The following is a 26,707-nucleotide window of genomic DNA, read 5'->3' as shown; positions in this document are numbered from 1 at the left end:
CCAGGACGCACCGGTGAGGGGCAGAGTGCACAGAACAAGCAGCCAGGCGGTACCGGAAAGGGGTTTTAATCATAATTAAATAGTTCACATATGCCAGACTCCGTGATTAAGCCGTAACTGAGGTCCTTCGACTTGGGCCTCCGCTGAGCCCCTGGGTGGCTCAGCTGCCCAGAGCTCCTGGCCCTGGTGCCCCCTTGGCCCAACCGGCCCGTCTGTGCCAGCAGAGCCGGGCCTGCCGTCACCGCTCCACGGCCAGGGCCGCCGGCTGCTCCTCGGGGAAGGCGATGGTGAAGATCTCGCGGTAGTGCTCCACGAAGTGGACCTCCAGGCCCTCGGTGATGAAGGCGGCCAGGTCGTAGAAGTCCTTCTTGTTCTCGGCTGGCAGGACGATGCACGTCACTCCAGCACGCTTGGCCTGGGAGGGAGGGCCCGCGGGCACGTCAGCTGAGCACGGCTCGGCCCGGACCGGGCTCCCCCGCACACCCTATCTCGCAGCTGAGGAAACTGAAGCCCGAACCCCATTCCCGGCCTCTCTTCAGGAGCCAGTCTCCCAGAGACCCCGTTTTCTGATGCATCACAGTAACCAGGGCCTTAGGCTGAGTGGTTGGGCAGCTAAGCGCACCAGGGAATTTAACAGAAACCGTGCGTTAAAGCACGCCCAGCCTTACTGTACAGCCTGGGGGCACCTGCGAGCTCCAGACTCCCCCCTCTGCTCTGCCCGCAGTCCTCCAGGGCTCCTGCCACCGGGCCCCACGTCACCCTGCCGCTGCCTCACTAGCCCTTTGGGGGACCATCCAGGGACACAGCACGTGCTGCCTTATTTCATCTCCCCCTTTGCAAGTGAGGAAAGTGAGGTGTAGAGTGTCTACAAGGCTGGGGACCCCACCTTGTAGGCAGTTCAAGGGGGGGATGGGGCTGCAGGTAAGGCCAGGTTCCAGGAGGCAGGGGATCCAGGGCTGCGTGATGGGGCCGGAGTCCCACCACTGAGGGAGAAGCCCAGGACCAACTGGTCGAGGTAGGCCTCTCGCTGCACCCCCAGGAGGCCATTCTCCTGCTTTTTCTGCATCCCCGATTCTTGGTTGAGGAAGGAGAGCGACCAAGATGGGAACTCTGCTCCAAGAGGCAGAGGCCCACTGGACAGGGACGGCCAGGACACTGCTCAACACGGGCCCAAGTCGTAGTCCGTAAGCAGCGGGCACCCGTCCTTGCCTGCCTGAGGCCTACGCCAGCTGTGCGAGGACACAGGGCCACACGGGGGGGGGGGGGGGGCTCTGGTCCAGACTCACCGCGATGGTCTTCTCCTTGATGCCGCCCACCGGCAGGATCTTGCCCGTGAGGGACACCTCGCCCGTCATGGCCAGGTTTGGCCGCACCGGCCGGCCCGTCGCCAGGGAGAGCAGGGCCGTGACAATGGTGCAGCCGGCGCTTGGGCCATCCTTGGGGGTCGCGCCCTGGTGGGGAGAGGCAGGTGGGTGGGCGGCTGGATGAGGGCTGGGCTCCGCTAGGGGGCCGGGGCTGGAGCCCGAGCGGGCAGGCGGGGCCTCACCTCGGGCACATGCAGGTGGATGTGGGAGGTCACCAGGTAATCATTGGAGGGGTCCTGCTGCATCAGGAAGGCCCTGGCGAAGGTGTAGGCGATGCGAGCACTTTCCTTCATCACGTCCCCCAGCTGGCCTGTCACCTCCAGGCTTCCATCCTTGTCCCCCTTGCTGTCCTTGTCTCGGGGCCGCCGAGGGGACGTCTCAACAAACAGCGTCGAGCCTCCTGGCAGACCAGCCACAGAGGCTGTGAACCCGGGACCCCTCCCCGAGCCTCGCAGTGGGGCGCCTAGGGGACACCCACGTCTCCCCTGCGCGCTCCCGCTGGCCTGCCGCCCCCCTGCTTCACCGTGCAGCGCTGCCACTGGGACTGCCGCCGGTTCACGTGGACACAGCGAGGTCGCGGCCTCCCAGCACCGAACCCCAATTCCCTTCCGTCTCATCCAAATGAGCAGGGACTGCACTGTTCCGAGCCGGCCGGTTTTGTGGACCTCTCCCCACGGCACCCCCCCGGCCCGCTGCCCGGCCTCCCTGCGGGGCAGAGCGAGGTCACCCGGACGAGGAGGGCCCCCTGCTGGGTGTCAGCGCCCCCCAGGCCAGAGGGACGCCCCTCAATGCAAGTAAGGCTTGTGGGGCGCTAGCGCCACCTTGTGGGCCCATCTTCTCCCTCCTTGATGAGCCCCCGGTCTCCCGAACCCCTTCAGTGAGGGGAGCTGGGACGGAGCTGCTGCTCACCCATGGCGGTCCAGGCCAGCCCCATGACCACGCCGGGCGGCGTCACGTCGTACATGCGCTCCACGGTGAACACGGGCTTCCCCACGAAGTCCTGCAGGTTCTCGGGCGTCACCTCCACCAGGTCGGCCTCGCCGCTGACGATCTTGTAGGCAGACTTCCGTAACACCTGGAGCGGGCAAGGCAGCAGGGTGGGCGTGCGCCCCTCACCCCACGCGTTTTTAATTTTTAACATTGCGGTAGAATACATAAAATGACCATTTCAACCACTTACAAGTTTACAGCTTCACGGCTTCAAGTGCGTTCACATCCGTCTCCAGAACTTTCCATCTCCCCACACGGCGACTGTCGCCATGAAGCACCAACTCCCCAGCCCCCACCCTCTCCTGTCTCTGTGGACGGGCCTCCTGTGGGGTCCCCCTGCGGTGGAATCTGCAGGGTGTGTCCCGGGGTCGCCCCCCCACCCCGCCCTCCCGGGCTCACCTTCTCCACCTGCTTCTGCAGGTTGCGCACACCACTCTCCCGGCAGTACTGCTTGATGAGCAGGGTCAGCACGTCTGACGACAGCCTGGCCTTGCTCTCGTCCAGGCCACACAGGGCACGGGCCTGAGGCACCAGGTACCGCTGGCAGGGAGGGGCCTCAGGGTCAAGAACCGGCGCCTCTCCTGTGGCCCCCACTCACCACTGAGCCTTCCCAAGACCCCTGGCCGGCTAGAGATGATGGAGACGGGCCCAGCACCAGCCTGCACAAGCTCTCATCCCGGGGGGGGGGGGGGGGTGCTGGGAGGGGGGGGAGCAGGGAGAGCTCGCGGAAGGCCGCCCCAGGAGGTGACAGCAAAGCGATGACCCGAGAATAAGGAGCCAGCAAGGCGAGGAGGAGGGAGTATGGGCAGAGCGCATGGTGGGCGCCAGGACCCCACGGTGAGCCCGCAGATGCCCAGCCCACCACCTCCAGAAGCTCCCAGGCCCCTGCTCCTGCCGCATCCTCTGCCCAGGTTCCATTCCTGCCCTTCCTCCAAATGTCAGCTGAGATGCCACTCCTCCAGGAAGGTCTCCCCTGATCCCTGGGCTCCCCCCACTCACACTGACCGGCTGTCACCCCGAGCAGACAGGAATGTGGAGGTCAAGAGGCCCCAAGGTCCCCCACAGCCCAGCCCGACTCCTGCCACACAGCAGTCCTGGGACAGACAGACCTGAGCACCAACTGGGGGGTAGAAAGCAGCTGAGACATGAGGGACACAACCATACACGTCAATACGTTTGTTGACCGACATGGGTGGCCCCGAAGCCTCTGGGAGTCCATGTTCTCTTATCATCCCTTTAAAGGTTTAAAAGCAGTCCCCTGCCCAGGTCCCAAGCCTGCCCCTCCTTGGCCGGGTGGGGAGGCCCCAGGACCCCTGTAACTACCTCAGCCAAGAGCTCCTCTGGCTCCCCTCCCACCCCAGGAGACAGGAGGCTGGTGTCAGGCCCCGAGGGCTGGGGCCCAGCACCCATAGGCTGCAATGGGCTCAGGGAGAAACGTGCGCAACCTCTTTCCAGTTAGAAACACTGGGTCAGAAACAGTTTCCCTTTTCTCTGGAAGGAAATCTGGCTCTCTGCTCCGCTTAACGTTCTTCAGGATAGGAATCCAGCCCCCGGCCTGGGGAGACCAATAACGTCCAGGAAATGCACAGAGACCTGAATCCCGGGTGAGCCTCGGCCTAGGACACTCGTTCCGTCACAGAGCTCAAGGACGCACGGCTGGTGGGAAGACGGGCGGCAGGGGTGCCGGCCCTGGGACAGGTGTGCTGGGGACAGGGAGCAGCGCACTGACGGCGGAGAGGACTATCAGGGCCGAACGCACAGTCCCCAGCGGAGCACCAGCTACCCGTGCCTGGAACACCCAGGAGAGACTGTGCTCTTTCCCCCTTGTTCCTGTGCCGGGGCCCGGGAGAGTGGGGTAGAAGAAATCTGTACTGGGTGGGTCTCTGGCCCCCGAGCTCCCGAGACCCTGGAGTTTTCAAGTGGCAGGGTGAGTGGGCCAGCTGCTGGGACCTACGATACAGCCCCTTGGCACCACACCTGAGCCTGGGCCAGCGAGGTGGCTCCTGGGGCGGGGGTCTGAGGGCCTCGCCCCGACCCCCAGGGAGAGGAGAGGGCTGGAGGGACAGTCACGGTGGCTAATGATTTACTCAACGATGCACACAGAATGAAGCCTCGATAAACACCCTGGGCCGAGGAGCTAGGAGAATGCGGACCCGCCGGGAGGCGCTGGGAGGGGGGTGCCCAAGGACCGCCCAGAAGCCCCTGCCCCTGCCCCTGCCGGGCTTGACGCGGCTGTTCCAGCTGTTCCCCGGTTGGATCCTCTATAATGAACTGGTAAGGAAGGAAACCGTCTGAGCTCAGTGAGCTGTTACAGCAACCCAGCAAGCCCCAAGAAGAAGTGTGGGAACACCCGATTTACAGCCAGCTGGCAGAAGGAAGCGAGCCCTGGAATGCACAACTGGCATCCGAAGCAGGAGCATCCCGGGGGCCTGGGCCCTCAGCCCGCGGGGGTATAACATGAACCCCAGGCAGGAGCGGAACTAAGCCGGAGAAGCGGGCGGGCTGGGGAAGTGCCCGCGCCGGGGTTACACGGCTCACAGCGGGCTCGCCTCTGCTCTTGGCGACACTCACGCTACACGAGTGGGCAGACCCCAGCCGCCCCCGCTCCGAGCAGGGCCGCTGTGGACTGTCCCCTGCAGCTCTGGTTAGGGGCCTGGCACTCGGTGCTCAGTTATGCCCCCAGCCCCAGCTGCAGGGGGGCACCCCCGCTGTCTAGAGCTGGGGCGAGGGTCCTGCGCTCACCTCTGCGATGGCGAGCTTCTCCTGGGCCACGTAGCCAGACACGTTGATCATCTCCATCCGGTCCCTCAGCGGCTCTGGGATGGTCTCAGTGACATTGGCCGTGCAGATGAACAGCACCTGGGGAGGGCAGCAGGGAGGTACCGGAGGACTGGCCACCCTGCCTCTCCCCACTGGGCCCAGCTCCCCGGCGGGACACACACCTTGGACAGGTCCACGGGCACGTCCAGGTAGTGATCCAGAAAGTTGGCATTCTGCTCGGGGTCCAGCAGCTCAAGCAGTGCTGACGAGGGGTCCCCCTGGTAGCCCCGGCCTATCTTGTCCACCTGAAGGGGCAGCAGAGGTAGGCAGTTTGGGAACCCGTCCCGCCCCCCCGTGCCTGCTTACCAGATGCTCCTGGTGGGAGGGTGCCGGGCGGGACCAGATTTCACTAGCACCAGGGGCGGGCACTGGGCAAGCCCGGAGCAGGAGGGCTGCCATGGGGTCCTCCGAGGCAGGACAGAAGCCTGTCATGAAGTGGCCTGGTGGCGGTGGGACCACACGGTGACTAGGGGACAACTGAAATGGCAGGGGCCGCGGGTCCAGTCTTGGATGCAGACTCTGCCTGGTCAGGACTGCCTGGAGCTCTGGCTCAGGAGGACCTAAGGGACTGTGTCTGACCGCGGGGAAGGGTGCTAGGAACGGAGGCTGGGCTGCCTCGTCAGCTCCCAGTCCGGCCGTGCGCCCAGCCCTTCGTCCGTGCACACCTCATCTATCAGGATCAGAGGGTTCTCCGTCTTGGTTTTCTTCAGGCATTGGATGATCTTTCCTGGCATAGCACCCACGTACGTCCTCCTGGGGGGCAGAGCGCAGGAGAGGTGGGCTCCTTACCCGGCGGCACCCACAGGCCCAGCTCGCAGAGAGCCCCAGGACCTCAGTGTACCACTCGGCCTCTGTGGAGGGCTGCCTGGAGGCGGCAACGGGGAGATGCACAGCAGGTGGCCACCGTGGAGGCGGCGTGGAGGCTGGCACCGGCTGACGGCACCCCTCCAGCCTGTGCTCTCCAGCGACGGGAATGTCGCCCTCCAGGCCTGACTCAGGCTGGGAAAACAGATGCAAAACCAGGTCTCGCTCAGACCCGTCCCCCCGGCCAGCACCTCCTATCCGGATGGTGGAATCCAGCCCACACGGCCCAATCTAACAGAATAGAGGTCAGGAGCAGCCAGGTGCTGCCGGCGGCAGAAATGCTCCCCCCACCCAGGTCTCCCCAGGCACAGCACGGCCTCCCAGGCCTCGGGGTCACAGGGCCCATGGCCCAGACCTGGCTAGCGCTTGCCGGAGTGCTTTTTGACCTCCTCCTTGCTCTACTGTCCCAGCTCAGCTGCGGCAGTCTGGCACTCAGAGAGAGTAAGGCAGACCCGAGTCCCGTGCCTGCGAGGGAAGACCCAGCAGGGCAGACAGATAGCCAGATGGAGCAGGGAATCACGAGGTACAGTAAACCGTATACGCTCTACAAAGGTAAGACAGGATGGAAGATCTGAAATGACATTTCAGGGGCAATAAAGTGGGGATAGGGAGCGTTTTGAGAAGAGGTCCTGAGCAAAAAAAGCGAAGAGACAAGCTATGTGGGTATTTGAAGGAAGAGGGTTTTCTGGGGGAACAGCCTGTGCAAAGGTCCTGGGGCAAGGGCAGGACCAGGCGTAGTGTGCTGAAAGCCCATGTGGCTGGAGCAGAGTAAGTTGGGGGGAGAGAGGGAGGCAGAGACGGAATGACGGTGTGAGCTCCAGGAGAACACACCATAACTGCCCCAACGGACGGGCACACGCACACAGCTGGCGGTTCTCAGACCCTGGACTCAGGGTAGCAGCCCCTGCTCCGGCTGGGGAGGGAGAGAAGACCCAGGAGAGGTGCCGGGGCCTCACTGACGTGCTGCCCCATTCTCAGTGGGGCCCACCTCGCCCCTGGCTCTGGTCCACAGTCCCTAGTCCTGGGGCTGGGTGCATGGCCCTGAACTCTGGCCGCAGCGCTGGGGGAGCTGAACTGGGTAGGATGGAAGCTGGAATAAGCGAGACCGACTACCAACAGCCTGGCAAACAAACACTCCCGGGAGTCTGCCTGCTTGGCAGTCGAGAGGCCAGTGTTCTGAGCCAACTACTGAGCGGCTGGACTCCGCTGGGCTCGTGGGTCACTTACCTCAGCGTGAGCAGAGATCACCGCTCGCCCTGACACCCCCCTGCACACACAGGAACGGAGCCCGGCCGGGCCTACCTGTGCCCTTTGATCTCAGCCACGTCCGTCATGCCCCCGACGCTGAAGCGGAAGTACTCGCGGTTCAGGGCGCGGGCGATGGAGCGGGCGATGCTGGTCTTGCCCACGCCAGGGGGGCCGTAGAAGCAGAGGATCTTGCCCTGGGTGGAGCCTCGGAGCTGGCTGACAGCGATGAACTCCTGCAGGTGGAGGCAGGCTCCCATGAGCCACGCGCCGCCCACTCTGCAGGACCAGGGGCCCTACCTGATGTGATCCTCGCCACTGTCACGCTGCCTTTCAGGCCGAGGGGGCTGTGCAAGGGACCAGGCATGACCCGGAGGGGCCGGGCGGACTGCAGTGACCGCCTGCGGGTGGCCAGGGCAGCAGGCCGAGCTGCTAGCAACCCCTTCCTCCCACATCCTGGACCGTATCGACCCTCTTGCCGCTCCAGCCACAGCTTACTGGCGCTGAGCCAGGCCCGTCTCATGTCGTCAGGCACGATTCTTGTCCCTCCTCGGAAACCCGAGGCCCCTGGAGCAGACGGCCTGGCCCAGGCTGCCCTTGCCGCCTCTGAGCTGCTCCTCCCCCTGGAGCCCTCCACCTCTCCTCTCCTTCCTCAGCCTCTGCTGACCCCCCCGCCAGCCCTGTCTTGGCCAAGACCCTCCCAGAGCCTAGACCAGAAATTCCGCAAGGGGCTCCTCTGAGACTCCCCCCGCCCCTCCCAAGCATGGGGGGAAGCCTGGGTCCCGAATCCAGATCACCACAGACCCTGCTGCTCAGAGCCCGCCCTGTGTGCTCAGAACAAGTGCCTGGGAGGTGGGACTGTGGCGCCCAGGGGAGGCTTCGAGAAGCCCATGCCCAAGGACCTGCATGAGGGGTGCAGGCGGGCCTCACAGGGACGGGGTGGGCTGTAGGGGGTGGGAAGGCCTGGGACCCAGGGGAGGGGTGCGGGGGACCTCACCAGGATGCGCTTCTTGACATCCTCCATCCCATAGTGGTCCTCCTCCAGCACCGCCTGGGCCCGGGCCAAGTCCAGATTCTCATCGCTGTACTTGCCCCACGGGATGGACGTCAGCCAATCCAGATAGTTACGAGTGACACTGCCAGAGGACAGACCAGAGCTGGTAAGCGGGGCCCAGCTCACTGCCCGGCGCGGCCGCGGCCAATCCACGGTGCCAGAGCCCGCTGACCCCGACGCATGAACCGCGCCCAGGGTGCCTCAGCTGGAGGCGCCGATAACCGGCAAAGGCCGCACTGTGGGCGCTGCCCGGCTCCCAGCACAGGGGCTCGGCCTTTTCCTGGCCCAGACATGGCGAGCACGGGGACTGCTCGGAATCCCCTTCCGTGGAGGTGGCAGGAGACTACCTCACCCGGGGCACGTGGGACACAGGGCTGGCTGGTGGCAGGTCAGCGCTGCCCCAAGAGCAACCCCAGGTTGGGAGCTGCGCACCCACGGGGCAAGGCTGAGGCCCCAGGAAGAGACGCTGACTTCCTGGCTCTCAAGGGCATGCAAAGGAGGGCACAGAGGCAAGGGGGCAAGGGGGCAAGGGGAGGGGTCCTGGCTGGAAGCACTGCTTAAAGCCAGACATCCCTGGGATCAAATCCCTGTCCCCATCCACCAGCTCAGAGGCCCTGCTCACTGACTTGACTTCTCTTAAGAGGTAATTTCTCCAGCTGGGAAACGAGTGACAAAAAAAAGTGTGTTCCACACGGGGTCGCCAAGAGGACCATCACACACCAAGTGCTTCTCAGGCGCCCAGCGTGACCAGAGGGTGCCCAAGGGACCCACCCTCCCGACCTCTGGGCCTGGCATCCTGGACCCTGCCAGGTCACCGGCTTTTCCGAGGCTGAGGCACGAGAGGGGGGCCGCCTTCGAGGGCGGACGCCATGTGGACGGGCACGGCCCCCAGGACGCTCACTTGAACTCGGAGGAGTGGTTGTCCAGCAGGCCCAGCTTGCTCAGCTCCTCATCCACTACGTCCATGACGTGCTTGGGGACCACGAGCTCCTTGAGCCGCTCGCGGAACTTCTCCTCAATGGCGTCCTTGTCCTCCTTCTCCAGGCCCAGCTCCTTCTTGATGATCTTCAGCTGCTCCTGCAGGAGGTACTTGCGGTGCGTCTGCTTGATCTTCTCCTCCACCTGCAGGGGCCGAGGGGCCGCGGTCAGAGCACACGGGAGGGCGCACAGGCATGTCCGTGGACTGCCACGGGCAGGGGGCGCTGCTTCCTCCAGACACAGTTAGAAGGAAACGCCGAGCGGCCGCTTCCAACCCCTCCTCCTTGAACCCAGTCTCCCTGAGCTAGAAATAAACAATGCCAAGTTCCAAGAGAGGAGGGGATTCGCTCTTTGGGCCTGACTGCGACCAGGTGAAGCTCGCCTGCCGCTAGCGCACCTCCCAAAGGCGCGGACCTCCTCTGGATGGACAGGGCTGCAGGCAAGGGCTCGGAGGTCGCTGAGCACCAGGGCCGCCTACAGCCCCCACTCCTGTGTCCCATCGGAGGTGCATTAAGAACTGCCTTGTGCCGGGGTGCCTGGTGGGCTCAGTAGGTGGAGCATGTGACTCTTGATCTCAGGGTTATGAGACTGAGCCCCACACTAGGGGTAGACATAAATAAGTACTAAAAAAGTGGCAGGTGCCTGGGTGGCTCGGTTTGTTAAGCATCTGCCTTCGGCTCAGGTCATGATCTCAGGGCCCTGGGACTGAGCCCTGCATTGGGCCCCCTGCTCTGCAGACAGCCTGCTTCTCCCTCTTTGTCTTTTCCCTCTGCTCATGCTCTTTCTCTCTCAAAAAACAGATAAAATCTTTTAAAACGATGTTATCAAATAAATCTTAGAAAAAAATTTTTTGAAGTTGCCTCAAGCTAATAACCAAGTGTTAAAAATTTTCCAAGTAAAGATGTGACCTGAAAGTTTTCTTCCAAAATAAAGTAGAAACAGCGAGTCAATTCTGAAAAACAACATGACTGGTAAGCACCAATGATCCAGGCAGCCCATGGATTGGGCCACAATCAGGAAGGGGGGCCACAAATGGCGGAGCCTTGGGAAAACAGATTTTCAACCTCTCCCAGGCTGGTCCCCAGTGTCCGGCATTTTCCCAGGATGCTGAACCTAGCGCACTGCTCTGCCATGATGGAGGGCATCCTGGACTGCAGAGCTTCCCAGCCCCACCCGAGTGATGCCCGCACGGCACCCTCCCTGGGGAGGCATGTCCTCAGCCCGGGCTCACCTCGCGCCCCAGGCGCTGCTGCAGCTTGCTGAGCTCAAACTCCTTCTTGAGGAGGGAGAGGGCCTTGTACAGTCGCTTGGGAATCTGCCAGGAAAGGGAAGACGTAAGCGACAGTCAGAAGTCGGCACCTCTCTGTGCACGGTGAGCATGTGGGGGGAGCAGGCACCTCCCAGACGGAGCGCAAATAGGGCAGAGTGACCAGGCCACGTGTCACCAACCCGAGACAACCTGCTCTGACCCAGTAAGCCCAGTTCTGCAAACACCTCCTACAGATAAAGTCCGGCACATCTGCAAGCTGTGGTCGAGAACGTTCGTAGGGGCATGGCTCATTAACAGCACAAGCCGGGTGGGGCCAAATATACCACCCGCTAAACAGAAGGCACCACCCGGAGAGAATGCCAGCAGCCGCGAGAGAGACAGGGGAGCAGGGTGCGGCCTGACAGACCCGTGCAAGCACAAAATGGAACTGTAAAGCAGAGGTGGGGACAAGCAGCCAGGCTGGGAGGCCTCCCACCACGCAGATCAGCACCGGCCAGGGCGCACTCACGTTGGTCTCCTCCAGGACGTCCTGCAGCTCGTGGGACTCAGCTCCGGTCAGCGCAGCGCCCATGTCGCTCAAGTAGATGGGGTTGTCTACCACCCTCTGGCCGGCCTGCATCATCTGCAGCACAGACTCTCTGGAAGGGACAGAGGATGCTGCCACGGGGTGCAGGGATGCTGCAGCAGCCAGGGCTGGGCCCCTGGCAGGAGCGCTGGCCTGAGTCTCCTTTCCCGGCAGCGAGGGTCAAGGTCCTGGGATGCCCACGGAAAGCCAGGTGTGGAGCAGTGAGGCCACCCGTCCTAGAATCACGAGACTAACGACCCCATGCCCAGACACAAGCCCCCTCCAGCAGCCATGGAGTGACCTCCAAGTGAGATTCCCTTCCTCCACCTCAGCTGATGACAAAAAGGCTTCCGGCCAAATCCAAGGCCGTTAGTATGAAGGAGGCAAAGAACCTGCACTGGTTAAGGCATCTCCCTCCACCCTCCCCTGCAGGGCCTCCCTGCCGCAAGGGAAGCAGGATCTACTCACACAGGGCTGGGCTCTAGGCCCTGAATCTCTGCCCCTGGCAAGGTTTTCTATCGGGACAACACTCTGAAAAAGCCTCCCACCAACCCAGCTGCAGAAAGAGGCAGACAGACCCCAGGCTGGCCTCAGGGAGGGTCGACCACACACCAGGACTAGGGAATGGCGCCGGAGACCAACCTGTAGAGCGGGTTCAAGGCAATGATGTCCCGGATGGTCTTCACAATCTCAGCGGTCAGGGCCTGGCAAACAGGGAGGCAGCCATCAGTCCCTGGGTCCAGCAAGGGCCATGGCCCAAGGAGCCCCTACCACCTGGCTCAAGCCAGGTAGGGCCTCAGATGCCCAGGAGCATAGCCTGAATCCACCAGTCATGGGGACTCAGGATCAAGACAGTAAAAATGAACACCAACGCCTACCTCCTTATACCACGCTCAACCTTGACCTTAGATCAAGCCATTTTCAGAAAAAAAGGAGGACGGGGGTTTTTTTACTCCTTATTTTTTATTTCAAGCACAAGTCTCACAACCAACGCTCCCCTCCTCAACTTCAGCATACTCTGGTTTGAATCTCCTCTCTGGGGATGTGCCGGCAAGTCACTAGAGCTCTTGGCCTATCCCCTCCCAGAACCTCAGGCCCAGGCTCGCCCTCTGCTGTGGATACCACAGGCATCACCGCCACAGCGAGGACAGTGATGCTCCTGGCGGGACCATGGACAGTTTATGGGGTAACCATCGGAACCCGGTGATTTCCAGAAGGTGGCTCCCAGCATACCACACCCCAGTGAGGGCACAGGTGGGAATGGAGAAAGCATCCAGCCTCTAGTTAGGGGTTCGTCCCTGAAATGACGGGGCTAACCTTCCAGAAGGAACTCGTAGAGAGCAGCTAGAGGCCCATGGCGCTTGCACAGACGAGCACGAGTGTGCAGCCTCCTCAAGTCTCCCAGATTCTTTTCCCTGGGGCATCTATGAATTTCGCCGTGTTTTTCTCCCACTAGCGATCCTCATAGGAAACTCTAAAGCTCTGCTGCCCAGTCCAGCAGCCAGGCATAGCTACTCACATTTAAATAAATTAGAATCAAGACAAAACCAGACATTTCGTTCCTCAGTCGCACTAGCCGCAGATCGAGCACTTGATAACCATGGGGGCTAGTGGTGCAGAACCAGAGAACGTTTCCACCATCGTGGCATGGCCCTGTGGGTGTGACTGCTGCCCTGGGCAGAGGCAGCCAAACCCCTCCCAGCGCTCGGGGCAGACATCACCAGTGGACCACAGGATTCCTTCCCCCCAAGCTCAGAAGCGCCCAGAACTCTGTTCAACACTGTGCCACGACAGCAGACCGAGGCTGCTGGCTGGCTAGGCACGGCGCGTTCTCCCCAGGGAGGCCAATGATGCCGGGACGCGCAAGGGTAACAAGCCTTTGATGACCTCTGCCTTTCTTCACCCCCCACCTGCCGGAGGCAGCCCCCGCCGCTGCGGCACCAGGAGACCGGGCGGGAAGGCATCACCCACCACCTAGACAGCTGGCTCCCTACGGTACGATGGCGGCAGGCAACCTGCATCTGGGCTCAAGGCAGCCAGAAGGCTGCTGCCTGCCTGTCTATAAGCCACGGGGAACAGTGCGTGGGCCCTGCTCCCACTCCCTAGCGCCCTGGGCTTGAGGGAAAGGAGCCAGTATGAAAAGAAGGCTGGAGGCTCCTGCACAGCGGACACGGGCTGGACCCAGGTCACAACCCTGCCTCCTGCACACAGGCAGCTAAGGGCCTCGGCACATTTCCTTTACCTTCTGGATGCCACTTTCTTCCTAGACTTTGGGGGGGGGGGGGGGGGGAAGAGCACATTTTGCACTCCACGAGAACCTGACAGCCTAACGGGCTAGAGCCTCATGTCCCCTGCCCAGGGAGCTCCGTGGGCAGCCGCAGCGACTTACTTTCACTTCTTCCGTGACCTGGAAGTCCTCGTGGACAACATTCTCCACCTCCACCATGAGCACCTCGCTGGGGGGCCCCGAAGAAAGTTCTGTCATCACCTCTACGTGGTGCCCACCGCTCAGCTCCTCCTCCGCCTTCTTGCCCCGCTTCGTCTTCCTGCGGGGATTCTGCTTGTTTTCGGCTTCAGCCTCCTCGGGCTCCACCTCCAGCTGTCTGTGGATGTGAATCCTGAAGACGGAAACAAGGGAGACGTGAAGCTGCAGGGGCTTCCAGCGCTGACAACGGAGAGGCCCGCTGGGCCCAGGAGCTGGACACCAAGCTGCTGTCTCAGAACCCCAAAACAAGCACCCCCCGCCCCTGGCACACCGCTGGCCTCCAGCTGACCCAGCCACTCCGCATTTCACACCAACACCCGCTGTCCTCTGCGAACATCTGAAGTCTGCCGGGTAAGCCAGCGGCAACCAGCTCTGGGGCCCATCACAAGCTGTCTGCTCCACCAAGCGCAGCCCAACTCTAGGACCCCACCTGCCCCTCCCTCGGCCTGGAGTTCACCAGACAGCAGCTCCTTCGTGTTGCTCAGGCCTCAGTTCAAGGGCACCTCCACAAAGAGGCCCTCCCTGTCCACTCCATGTGAGGTCCAGCCCCCATCTATGCCTACTCCTCACCCTGTCCATCTTCGCATCCCCCCAAAGCTCCCACCACTGCCACAATTCAGCTGGTGACCTGCCTTGATGCTCACATCCTCCCCTCTTGGGATGGGAGCTGGGCCCCTGGCCTGTTTCTCCACACCCAGTTATCTACCACCTCCACCCCCAGATACCCAGCAGACATCAGGGGTTAAGTGACATGAGTGCAAACATGCCATCTCACCTCTTGGCTCTGTCCTGTCCCACAGGGTAACTAACTGCCACCTTCCCCAGAGGGCCAGCCTGAGAGCTGGCGGGGCGGGGACCCAGTGCCTGGCTGACCCCAGTTGACTGCACAGAAAAAGTAGGCCTGGCCTTGGAGCCAGCAGGACTCCTTCCATAAGGCACCTCATAGGTCAGGACAGCACTTAGTAGCCACCACCATTCCATTCATTTTGTTGCATCTTCCACTCCCTCCGGCTCACAAATCCCCCCAGGGGATAGAGCGGCAGCCTCTTTCCCCTAATGGAAGCAGATGAAGACGGGCGTGGAAGCTCCGTGCAGCGGGACAGCCACCGGGACCTTTCACAGAGCCAGTGCCTAACACAGCCCGTGTCCCCGAGTGTGTCCTGGGGGTGCTGCCTTGCTAACACCAGAATAAAGCTCTGGGAGGGAGAAGGACCAGAACTCGATCCTCAACAAGTGCCAATGGGCGTCTCTGTTGAGGGGCTTTTCATAACATTTACTCCGTTAATGGCTCAGGACTCAGAAATGTTTCCCATGTGGATTTGACTGTGGCACTCTTGACAAGCATCTTGAGAACCAGTGTTTCCTGGAACACAAGTGAAAAGCTGGAGAGCTGCAACCCAGCGGGATCCTGCAAATTTTTCATAATTAACTGTGACAGGACAAGGATTTAAACTGGGCTCACACGCTGTATGCAGCCCTCCGGCAGAGTGGCCGTGGAAACTACACAGACTGACAAGGAAACGTGTCTGGTCGAGTGAAAAACCGCGGCGCTAAGCTGGACATCCAGCATGATCTGCGCACAGACGCAGACAAGGCCACTTGGGCAAAAAGCAGGCATGCCCAACCATGAACAGCTGACACCTAGGCACGTAAGCCTACCGAAGCTGGGGCGTGAGGCAACTTACTGTTCAGTATCTGTGACACGCCTGTGAATGATGTGCATGAAAGATACAAGCTGTCACTGACCACCCATACTACCACTTTAAGAGCGACCCAGAGGTGACCTGTGTCCGCCATCTCCAGGTTTGGTCTAGCTCCTACAAGGCAGTAGGGCTGAGCAAGGACGGCCGGTACCAGAACCTGGGGACCCTCAGTGCCTCTGCCCCGCCCCATCCTACACACTCGGGGCCCCTCACCTTCTGTGTCCCATGACGATCATGCGCAGCTTGTCCCCAAGGTCTTGCATCTCGTGGATCTGGACAAACGTCCCCGTGTGGTAGACCTCATCCAGACTCTCAACCACGTCAGACTCATTGCTGAGGGACAGGGACACAAAGGTGCACGGTCACAGGCCCTGATTCCCAGTGGGATATCTCGGGCGAAGAGGGAGGAGGAAGAGAAGAGAAACACTCCTGCCAGCCTCCACTGGAAACCGAGGGCAACCTCCTCGCTCCTGCAGGGGCTGCAGGGCCCCCCAGAGCGCCTGCCAGCTGAGGGCGGCCCTCGGCTGCCGCTGCTGCACAGGTGAGTAGCTGCCAGGCGAAGTCAGCTATAAGGACAGGCCCGGACGGAACGGATCTCATTCCACACCTCCCCCTACAGAACGTACCTTCTAACTCAGAAGCGCAACTAATTCCCACCTGGAGTCAAGGTGGATGTACCTGGAGCTGTACTATCCGCCCACCTAGCTCTGCTCTCAAGCGACCTCACAGGCAGGTTGACCACCAAAGGTCCTGGAGATTAATATCCGCCCCCCGTCAACAACTTGACAACACATGAAACCCAGAGCCGAGCCAAGTCTTCAGCCCAGACTAAAAAAGTATGCTTGGATCTTGGCCTTGTGCTTGGTAGGTTTTGCTTGATTTCTTCCAGGTCAAAGGTCAGAGGTCCAGACTACTCTACAGAGCAGGACTTGTGATGAGCTGCACTCCAGGGCAACTTCAATGACGAAGTGAAGGAAAAGTTACACTTACTTGTCATCCCTCTTCAGAAAGACACCGGCGTATGGCTGGGCAAGACGGACTTTCCTTCTCAGCAGCTCAACCAACTTCTTATTTTTAACCTAGCATGACAATGACCCCAAAGTGAAACACAGGGCAGGTTTTCTAGCTGACGTTTTGACAGCAGCTCTAGCATTTTCTAGATTATTCTCGAGGCTATACTAACCTGACCCAGGACACTAACCAACACAGTCCAGGAAGTCCCAAACCAAACACACATACACATACACACACACGTAGAGAATGTAGTGGGACAGGTTGACAGGGCTGCATTCCTTGGTGGTTCCCCTGCTTTCTAAAGAACACTCAAAGTAGACCAATGGCCAGAACCAAGAAATTGATTTCACTTCCAATTTCAAGAGCTTTTCAGAGATGAAATGTCTTGGCTTGAAAATCCAGACTATTCTGATTTTATCAATGTCAGAAGGACAACACTAAATGTGCACAATTCAGCCGTGGCCCATCCCCCAGGCCACAACTGCCTTCAATTTGCATCGTATTTCCCAATCACATCTACACCCTTTTGATCAAGGCCTGAAAGCTTCAGGATGACAATGCATCATCTTGATGTCACTTCAATGACAGGGAGAGGGCTAACATCTTCTAGGGACTTCTGATGGGGCAGGAGCACAGATGTCCGTAAGGCTCAAGTGATTTCCTTCCAGCCCATTAATTCCCACCCCAGACCCTGATTACACTGAAGGGCCCTCAAACTTCAGCATGCATTGGAATTACCTGGAAGACTTGCTAAGACAGATGGCTGGGCCCCAGCCCTGGAGTTTTTTGACAGAGGAGGCCTGGAGTTGGCCTGGGAATCTGCATTTCAAACGAGCTCCCAAGTGATGCTGATACTGCTGGCCTCATCACCACAGTTTGAGAACCAGTGTTCTAACTCATCCCTTAGCAGGCGCTCTTAACTTACAGTCCCGGAATTCCTGACCCTACAGATGCGTTTTTCCCAGGGAAAAGGTCCATGACAGCAATAAGGATGGGTACATGACCCACCACATATTAAGAACCACTGATCTATACTGAGAGGCCACTAATAAGGGGAGAAACTACAGGAGCAACTTAGCCCCAGGCCGTGTCAACCACACAATCAAGAGTAAACACAGCTTTGTTAATAGGTCCAGAAACCTTTTCCCAGTGCCATGGAAGTTTCCCTAATTCCTCTCTGGTAACAGCTGAATGCTGCATCTTAGCACTTGCCTCCTCTCTTTGGCAGGATTCCTCATCGTCACTGACAAGGTAAAAACAATAGAAACACAGTGCATACCATGTGCCAGTCTCCTGCTTTCCGCAGTGTTTCATTTAACCGTCCTGGCTAACTCTGGGTGGGGAGACAGAATCTCCTGGAGTCCTCCTCTCTGGGCACAGGGCACAAGAGGCATCTGCCACTTTGCAGGGCTGAGGGGACCGTAGCTGACCACTCCTGGCCCCAGAGGTCGGCTGGGGTCAAGGCCAGGAAAAAGGCCTCCAGGGCACACTTCTGAAATGTAAGGAGCCTACCACACAGGAAATAGCAGCAGCTTCTGATTAAGGTATGAGGCTATACCCCTGACACAGATGGACTGACCTCCCAGACCAGCTCTAGGAACTGAGGTATGATTATGAGGCCCATTTCACAGATGAGAAAAAGAAGGCCCAGAGGAACAGCTTTCTGAAGGTGAAGGAGCTATGGGTGGTGGAGCTAGGATATGAACCCATAGGCTCTGGGGCCTGCAAGTAACCACTACTCAAAACCAAGGAAGGGTGCCTGGGTGGCTCAGTTGGTTAAGTGACTGCCTTCGGCTCAGGTCATGATCCTGGAGTCCCGGGATCGAGTCCTGCATCGGGGTCCCTGCTCGGCAGGGAGTCTGCTTCTCCCTCTGACCCTCCTCCCTCTCATGCTCTCTGCTTCTCATTCTCTCTCTCTCAAATAAATAAAATAAAATCTTTAAAAAAAAACAAAACAAAAAACCAAGGAAGACCCTTGGGAGAGTAGCTCGAACACACACAATCAGCAGGTGGGAGAGGAGGTGGAAGGGGCTCCTCCGGTCCTGAGATTTATTTAGCAGAGACTAGAGTATGAGGGAGAGGCTGGAGAGTGAATGCAGAGGCTGATTCATCATATGACCTTGCTCAGTTAACAAATAACCTTTCACCAAGGACTCTAATTTCCACATTGTTTTTAAAAAATGGGGGGGGGGAGGGGGCGACTGGGTGGCTCAGTTGGTTAAGCGACTGCCTTCGGCTCAGGTCATGATCCTGGAGTCCCTGGATCGAGTTCCGCATCGGGCTCCCTGCTCGGCAGGGAGTCTGCTGCTCCCTCTGACCCTCCCCCCTCTCATGTGCTCTCTCTCATTCTCTCTCTCTCAAATAAATAAATAAAAGCTTTAAAAAAAGGGGGGTGGAGGGAGGGGACAGGGAAAAAGGAAGCCATCTGGGTCCTTCCTACTCTAAAAACTCAAGTTCCTTGCACTCATATTGCTTTCTATTACATCACCCCAGTCCATCATCCCCATTCCCTTAGCTCTTAGTCTGAAACGATCTTGCTTAACGTCTCTTCCATCAAAATACAAGTTCCTTAGGCACAGGGATTGCATCTGACTTGTTTGCTGCTGTATCCCCAGTGCCTGTTACATAGCAGGTCAAGAACACTCTTCTGAATGAAAAAACCATGGCTGCACCCCTCTGAAAACATCCTTCCCCCACCTTCCTCCTAAGTCTCCTATACTCTATTCCTGGCTTTATTATCCCTATAGCAGTCATTGCCTTCCAACATGTAATTTGCCTACTAATCTTGTTTATTGCCTCTTGTATCCCGCTAGAACGTAAGCTCCAAAGGCAGGAATTTTTATCAGTCTTGTTCACTGCTGTATCCCTAAAAACCGTACCTGGAACGTGGTAAGCGGTCAAGAAATGTTTAAGGAAAGAATGAATCCTGATCCCAAAGGGGCTCGAAACCAGACTGCAAACCGCCCCGAGTAAGAGTGTCACGAAACATTTACCAAAACCCGCAGAAAAGTAACTGGGCCACAAGACTTTTCGGTCCTTTCCAGCATCGGAGAGTTCTATGACTAAGGCTCTAATTGGGCAGTCTTAAGTTCACTGGGTTCATCAGGGATCTGGAAGGGGGAGGAATCTGGCTCAAGTTCACCAAACTAGCGAGAAGGCAAGGACTCGAACTCCAACTTTTAAGAAGCTTCATGCCTGGAATAAGTTGTGGCATGAGGGTGCTCAAGGATCCCTCGGTCCAACCCGCTGCTTGAAGAGCTGGGGAAACTGGAGCCACCGCGGGGCTGCTCATTACCTCGATAATCTTGATGAAGCGCGGAAACACCGGGTTGCGGGTGACGGCGATGAGCGGCAAGTGCGGGAATACCTCTGGAATCGTCATAGGAGTCAGCGCCGTTATGATCGGGCCTTCCCCGCCCCCCGCGCTGGCCCCCGAGCCCGCGGCTCCATCCTCCGCGCCGCCCTCGGAGGCATCCTCGCCGCCGGAGAATGCGCCACCGCCGCCGCGGCTGTTCGCCTCCCAAAGTCCCCGCCACTGGCCCGCGGCCACGGGGCCTCGGCCCCACAGCGCCCAGGGAGGCGAGGCGTCGCAGGCCCGCCGGCCTCTGGGTAACCACACTCCGGCGGCAGTCGGACCCCGCCCCCCGGCGGGGGCCAACAGTGGCCGCCGCAGCGCCCAACATCGCGCAGCGCCCCACAGCCGCACGTAGCCTGTGCCCGCCGCCATAGCCCGGCCATCCTGGGGACGCACAGAACTTGCGTCATTTCCTCTCGCCCGCTAGTGCGCACGTGCAGTGCCGCGCGTGCCCAGGGCCCCCCGGGGGGGGGGGGAGGGGGCGTGACCCGGAACGGAAAGCGGCGGGGGTGGGGCCTGCAGGGCTGTGGGGGCGGGGCTCAACCTTTTCACCGCCTCGGCCTCTTCCGGTCTCCCTGCTGGCGCGCTGGAAGCCCCTTCGGCTCACGTGGAGGGCTGTGGGCACGCTGCAGGGCTCCTGAAAAGCGAGCCGCTGGTGCTGCAAGAGCAGGTGTGAGAACGCGTAGGCAGCCCTGTGCATACACTTGGGCTTAGGCGCGCGGGCGACATGCCCTCCAGCTCTGGAGCGCGATCTGGTTGGTGGATTCGGGTTTCCCGGGAGACGCTGTGCGCATGCTCAAACTAGCCAGCCCACGGGTGGCTGTGCGCCAGCTGGAGCCCTCCCTGGTGGCGGGTTCTGGAGACGATGAACGCATGCTCAGACTGGAGAGAGCCTGAGCGTCAGTGTGCGCACACTCAGACGCTCGAGGAGGGGGGGGCGTGTTGTGTGCGGCTTCGCGTTCCCCGGGAGCCGAGGTGCGCATGCTCAGACGCCAGGCGTCCCGCTGGCGGCTGCGCGCTCAGGTTCAGGCTCCAGTCTGCGCATGCCCAGACTGTGAGGCACCACCCAGCGGCGGTTGAAGTGTGTTGGTGGCGGTGGTTCTGCGTACAAGATGCTGGTGTCGGTGCCGCTGGTGGCGGCGATCCTGCGGCTCTGCTTGCTGGCCAGAGCTCAGCCGCTGTGCCGGTGGGGCTGCCCTCCCCAGGGAGGGGGGCTGCCCAGGGTCGGGGGGGGCCCGGCTCGTCCCTGAGCGGAGGCTCCCCAATCTCGTTAAGGCTTCCCAGTTTCTTGTTCTAGAAATTGAACTTGCTGTTTCCCGTTCTTTCACCCCAACTCCTCCGGCCCATCACAAAGTCCCCCCACTGCCACTTCAGAGCTTGGGCCCGATTCCCACCCTAGGAGCCACGTCCGCTGCGGCCGCCGCCCTAGCCATGCGCTTCTCTCCGTCGCCCACTCCCGCCCCCAGAGGGATCGTTTGTAAACCGCTCTGATCTTGTCATCCCATTGCCCTGATTCTCTGTGGCGCCCAAGATAAAACCCAAGTTCCTGGCCCGGTCTACATTTCCCCGCATGATCTGGCCCAGGCATTCTCAACAGCTGCGCTGCTGACATTTAGGACACTCTTTGGGGTGGGGCTGTCCTGTGCTGCCTAAGATGTTGCGCATGCTGCCCTCCACCCGCTCGATGCCAGTAGAACTTCCTTACCCAGGCTTGACAATCCATCAAGACTGTCTCTAGGCACTGCCAAGTATCCCCTGGAAATTTGAGAACCACCGATCTGGCCCCTGCCTACCCCTGAATCAATGCTCCAGTCGCACCATCCTTGAACAAGCCGAACTCTGGCCATAGCCAGCCAGCCTTGCGGACAGGGGAGACGGCGCTTGCCACTCCCTCTGCCTGGCACACTTTGCTTCCAGATTTCTCCGTGGCTGGTTCCTGATCCTGGTTTAAGGCATTCTGATCCCGACTTAAAAAGCACACCTCCTTATTTAAAGCACCCCCCCCCCGCCCCCGCAATGGCTTTTTCCTATCAATCACTAATTTCTGTTATTGTTTTGATAAATTTTTTGTCTGTTGTTGTCACTACAATATTAGCTCCATGAAGGTGTGGAGTATTTATCTCACTCGTTACCCAGAACATTTTTAGATTTCAGTAAATATTATATTAGTGAATACTGTATGGAGGGTGCCACGGGGGTTAGACAGATAAATGCTAACGCCCAGTTCCTGTCCTCAGGGAACTCCTGCCTGGAGTAAGCTGTCATATTAAGCAGGGCCCTGTTTGCCCATGAAATAGTAAATGTGCGCTCCTGGCGCGTGGCCTAACTTGATCTTTACAACAGTTGTCATGGAGCAGTGAGTCCTTAAACTTATTTTATAGACGTGAAAACAGACCCAGCAAAATTAAAGACTCACTGATCTAAAGACACATAGCTAGTAAGCAAAAAGTAGAGTTTTCCAGTAAGATTTACCGATGGGATTTGTCCCAAAGTTTAAAAAGATTGGTGATACCCAATTCTCCCATTTCCTCACACTGGTTCTCCAAGTGTGGTCCTGGACCACAGAAGCATCACCTTGGAATTTGTTAGGCTTGCAATCCCTGAATCTACTGAATCAGAGACTTGGAGGTGGGGCCCAGCAATCTAAACTTTATCAAGTCTCCAGGTGCTTCTGGCGTATGTCAAGCTGGAAAACCTCTGCTATAAGCTATAAACTGTACCAACATTCTCCAGCCACCAATACCCTCCATCTCCCCGCCCCTAGCCACAGCCAAAGAGAGAGAGAGAAAGAAAACCCGTAACCCTAAAGCATCAGGAACAGGTATTTGAGGGTTACCCCAGAGATACCCTGGTAGGAGTCATGCTGAATATTCAGTAAAAATGACAGATGGTCTCTCTTGTCACTTACCTCTAGTAATCACACAGTGAGGACAGGAAAGGTGTTTCATACCATTCAGCAAATTCAAGGGGTATGTGTCTCCATACTTCTCTCTCTCTCATTCTTCACTTTCAGAACTAACACTTGCTAGTATTTCTCGGGCGCCAATGATGTGTCAGGCATAGAACATTATCTAATCCCTACCACTGTACTTTGAAGTAGGGCTTAACCTTTCCCATTTCACTAAAAATACTAGTTGAAAGCGATCAAACGACATGAAGAAAGCCAGGAGATGGAAGTGGGTTTAGAACTCAGATCCCCCTTTTCAGTGTTCATTTGCCACATTGTAACAAGAAGCAGACCCTTACTTTGCTTACATGACATCCTGCAAGAAGGGACTTTTTTTCACCCCATGTGTGCCTACAATGCAGGAAAAAATATTTCACCTGTTAAAAAATGTGTTTCCTGTTGACATGGCATTATTTCAGAAGTGGTGTCTGCATTTCTAAATCCTCTCCAAGCGCCTGGTCCCTAACATGTTACAATTACAATTCCTCATCCTCTGGTGTCTCTTTCAAATAACTCATGATCTGTAAATAAGCAATAACATGTACAAGGAATGCAATGTGATATCAGTAATTATCCTGTGAAAATTTTTTATTTTGACATAATTGTAAATACGCAGCAATTTGCAAGTATAGCACAGTGATGTCTCAGGTACCCTTCACCCAGCTTCTTCCCTCCCCTGCCCCCCACGACATCTGATGTCACCAGAGTGTACTAGGAAAACAGGAAAATTACATTACATTCCTATTATGCACCTACCACAACTTCACCTTTACAGTTTCAATGTTATACATCAGGAAATTGTTTTTCTCAGCTGTTCATTATTATTAAGATTTGATTATCTCTCTAGGACCAACTGTATTTTTCATCTACGAGACCACACTTGATTAAACATCCTTGCAAGAAAAACATAGCCCTGTATCTAGGGTAAGTGACCATTTTATATACTGTTACCTTCCTTTTTTTCTTTTTTTTTAAAGATTTTATCCATTTATTTGATAGAGACACAGCAAGAGAGGGAACACAAGCAGGGGGAGTGTGAGAGGGAGAAGCAAGCTTCCCACTGAGCAGGGAGCCTGATGCAGGGCTCGATCCCAGGACTCTGGGATCATGACCTGAGCCAAAGGCAGACGCTTAACAACTGAGCCACCCAGGCACCCCTGTTAACCTTCCTTTTTATTAACACATTAGATTTGCCCAATTCATCCATTCAACAAACATAAGGAAGATGGCTCTGTCCTGTGTTGCTGGGTGCTGGCCTGTAGGGAGTTCATAGTCGGGGTGGGAGTCAGAGGAAGAGAAATGAAGAAACCAGCAAATAAAAGAATTACGGTATGGTATGGTACCACCTGTCACAGATCCTGGATATAATTAATCATCACAGAGGGGGGCACATTCAAAGAAATGGGAACACTCTGCCCAGCGTGCACTTGGGGTCATCAGGGTGCAAGGTTAGAAAACCAGATGTGTACACCATACTGAAATGTTTACTCCTCATCCTCAGGGCGATGGAGGATTGGGGGATACACAATTTGTGTTCAGAAGGATTTCAAGAGCCCAACCCCCCCCCCCAAAAAAAGAAAACCCAAAGCAACAACATGCTAAAGCCTAAACAGAAGGCAAGGCTATAATAGAGGAGCAGGAGGGGACTCAGCAGGACTTATCAGTTCTCCTGGGGTGTGGAGAATGGAGGTGAGCAAGCAGTTTAAGGTGGCCCTCAAGTTTCTGGTGTAAGAAACGGGGTAGGGGAGAGAGTTGGCAGTATGGGATGGCTTGCTGCTTGCGAGACATCGAGGACACATGAGGCCAGAGATGGGAACAGAAGGTCATCTACATGTCAGTGGTAGTTCTGGCCGTGGGCAGTCACCTAAGGATCCCATGTTCATCGGCCAGAGGTTCTGGTGAATCTTGATTTTACAGAGCAGGTGGGAGAAGAGAAAGAGAAATTGGAACATAGGAGACAAAGAAGCTAAGGAAGCCAGGAGCCAAGGAGGAGGGAGGGATGTCACAGAGAAGGCAGAGCACGTGGGTGGGGAAGCAACCAACGAAGCAGTAGGACAGATGGGAGAGAAAGCAAGGACACAGAGGTCCAAGGCTTATGACACACTCTGCAGAAGCCAGGACATTCTGGCACCTGCTACAATGTGGATGAACCTGGAGGATGTTAGGCTCAATGAAATAAGCAAGACCCAGAAGGACACATCCCGCAACCCCACTCCTGGAGGTCCCCAGAGGAGTCCCGTCCACACAGACAGAGAGGAGATGGTGGGAGCGGGGGCTGGGGCAGGGGGTGGGGAGTCTGTGCTTCACAGGGACAGAGTCTCAGTTTGGGGAGATGGAAAGTTCTGGAGACAGAGGGTGGGGGTGGCTGCAGGACAGGGTGAGTGTGCTTCATGCCGCTGAACTGGACATTAAAAATGATTCTAATGGCATATTTTATGTATATTTTATCACAAATCATGAAATACACATATTGTGTGTGCGTTACTGCAATTCAAAAAACTAAAAATTTAAATTAATTAAAATTAAATACAGTGCAGAATCCACGCAAACTAAGCACATTTCAAGCACTCAGTGGAGTGATGGCAAGCGTGTCGGACAGCTCAGGGGCAGAATGTTTCCCTCGTCACATCTGCTTTAGAGCAGGAGTCACAAAAACGATGGCCTTCCAGGCCAGAGTCAGCCCCGCCACCTGATTTCGTATGGCTGGCGAGTTAAGAATAGTCTTTACATTTTTATATGATTGAAAAAAATCAAAAGTAGAACCATATTTTATGACATGCGAAATGATGTGAAATTCAGATTTCTGTGTCCGTAGTAGTTTTACTGTCTGTGGGGGCTTTTGTGCTACAAGAGCAGAGTTGAGTGGTCAAGACAGAGGCCATGTGGCCCCTAAAACATTTCCTCTCTGTCCTTTTACCCAGGAAGTTTGCCAGCCCCCTAGCTTAGAGCATAACATGCTTAAATGATACCCTGATGCCCAGAACACATTGCAGTCAGAGAGGGTCTGATTCCAACAGCTTCTGGCAACGAGACATTCTAATGCTTAATACAATGATGAAAACGTCACTTTTTGCCTGTAGTGTTGGCGAGGATGAGGGCAAACGTGGATGAGGCTAAGTGGGTTTGGACAGTTTGGCAGAATCTGTCAAAATGTTCAACACACATTCTCCAACACAATGATCCCATTTCTTGGCAGTTAAACTAAAATTATAATTTGTTTATGTTGCTGGTGTGTATGCTTCCTGAGACCTTTATCCCACCTGGAACCTCTCCCTAGAGCGTCCTTTCCTCTTGCAGTCAGGGGGAAGAGCATTCCAGGTGGCAGGGACAGCATGTGCAAAGGCCCTGAGGCAGGACCTTGCTTGATTTTTGGAGGAACAGCTCAAGGACAATGAGTGAGGGGAAGGAGTGAAGGGAGATGTCAGCAGTATCAGATCACACGGGGCTTTGTAAGATGTGGTGACAAATTTGGATTTCATTGGAAAGCCACCAGAGATTAAGCAGGGGAGTGACACAATCTGACTTCTCTTTTAAAGGACCATTGATTGTTGGGTGCTAAACAGGAAGCAGAGAGGTGAGACAGCAGAAGGACACAAGTGAGGGGCTGAAGCTATGGTCCAGCGGGACACCAGGGAAGCAGCATTGGAGGGAGATAGGATTAGGAGAGTAGTACTTGGAAACTAGTGGCTCAGAGGAGGAGGGGTCTTGGGGCCAATCAAGGAAGGCTGCATGGAGGAAGGGGCATCAGGGACTAGTTGAAGCCCAGGTAGGATTTCAGTCCATCAGGGTGACTGTGTAGGGAAGCTCAGTAGTGCTGAGGGCAAGAAGCCCTAGGGTAGGGAGACAGGTAGAGCTCAGATCATGGACCACCCTGTAGGCCCGTTAAGAAGTCTTGCCCTTGATCCTTCAGGATATAGGTAGCCAGTCAAGTTTTCTGAGTAGGAGCGTCGGCCTGGCTGATGCCAACAGCCACTGCCTTTGGAGCTGGCTGTTATCTTGTGCTATAACATCATGATATATCTAATTTAAACATGTTTCCTGGTTTCTTTCCCT

General features: G+C 57.3%; 2 protein-coding genes across 3 annotated transcripts in view; one reads left to right on the top strand and one right to left on the bottom strand.

Moving 5' to 3' along the window:
* Nucleotides 1–50: 50 nt before the first annotated feature.
* On the bottom strand, nt 51–20,115 carry LONP1 (lon peptidase 1, mitochondrial). Of its 2 annotated transcripts, XM_045863233.3 has the most exons (18): nt 19,648–20,112; nt 16,329–16,417; nt 15,552–15,671; nt 13,540–13,768; nt 11,793–11,854; nt 11,094–11,223; nt 10,547–10,630; nt 9,239–9,459; nt 8,281–8,419; nt 7,341–7,519; nt 5,840–5,927; nt 5,297–5,419; nt 5,097–5,213; nt 2,754–2,894; nt 2,274–2,439; nt 1,547–1,764; nt 1,287–1,451; nt 51–415 (listed from the first exon to the last, which is right to left on the bottom strand). In XM_045863233.3, exons 1-18 carry the CDS (start codon nt 20,077–20,079, stop codon nt 239–241), a joined length of 2,880 nt encoding a protein of 959 aa, XP_045719189.1. In that variant the 5' UTR covers nt 20,080–20,112; the 3' UTR covers nt 51–238. The 2 variants fall into 2 exon arrangements, with proteins under 2 accessions (XP_045719189.1, XP_064428762.1); XM_064572692.1 differs by lacking the exons at nt 51–415; nt 1,287–1,451; nt 1,547–1,764; nt 2,274–2,439; nt 2,754–2,894 and adding an exon at nt 2,907–4,625 and having other exon boundaries at nt 19,648–20,115.
* Nucleotides 20,116–22,055: 1,940 nt separating this feature from the next.
* CATSPERD (cation channel sperm associated auxiliary subunit delta) overlaps nt 22,056–26,707 on the top strand; it is a 47,794-nt gene continuing 43,142 nt past the window's right edge. The window contains exons 1-3 of the mRNA XM_064593516.1: nt 22,056–22,063; nt 22,622–22,676; nt 23,502–23,578. Of these exons, the coding sequence (XP_064449586.1) occupies nt 22,056–22,063; nt 22,622–22,676; nt 23,502–23,578 (140 nt within the window). The remainder of the gene's footprint in view (nt 22,064–22,621; nt 22,677–23,501; nt 23,579–26,707) is intronic.

Source organism: Mirounga angustirostris, unplaced genomic scaffold (assembly GCF_029215605.1).
Source record: "Mirounga angustirostris isolate CCGP_5_RB_7025 unplaced genomic scaffold, mMirAng1.0.hap1 SCAF_1, whole genome shotgun sequence".
In the NCBI taxonomy this organism is placed as follows: Eukaryota; Metazoa; Chordata; class Mammalia; order Carnivora; family Phocidae; genus Mirounga; species Mirounga angustirostris.
Note: the sequence above shows the minus strand (reverse complement) of the source record. Positions and strands in the feature narration are given on the sequence as shown.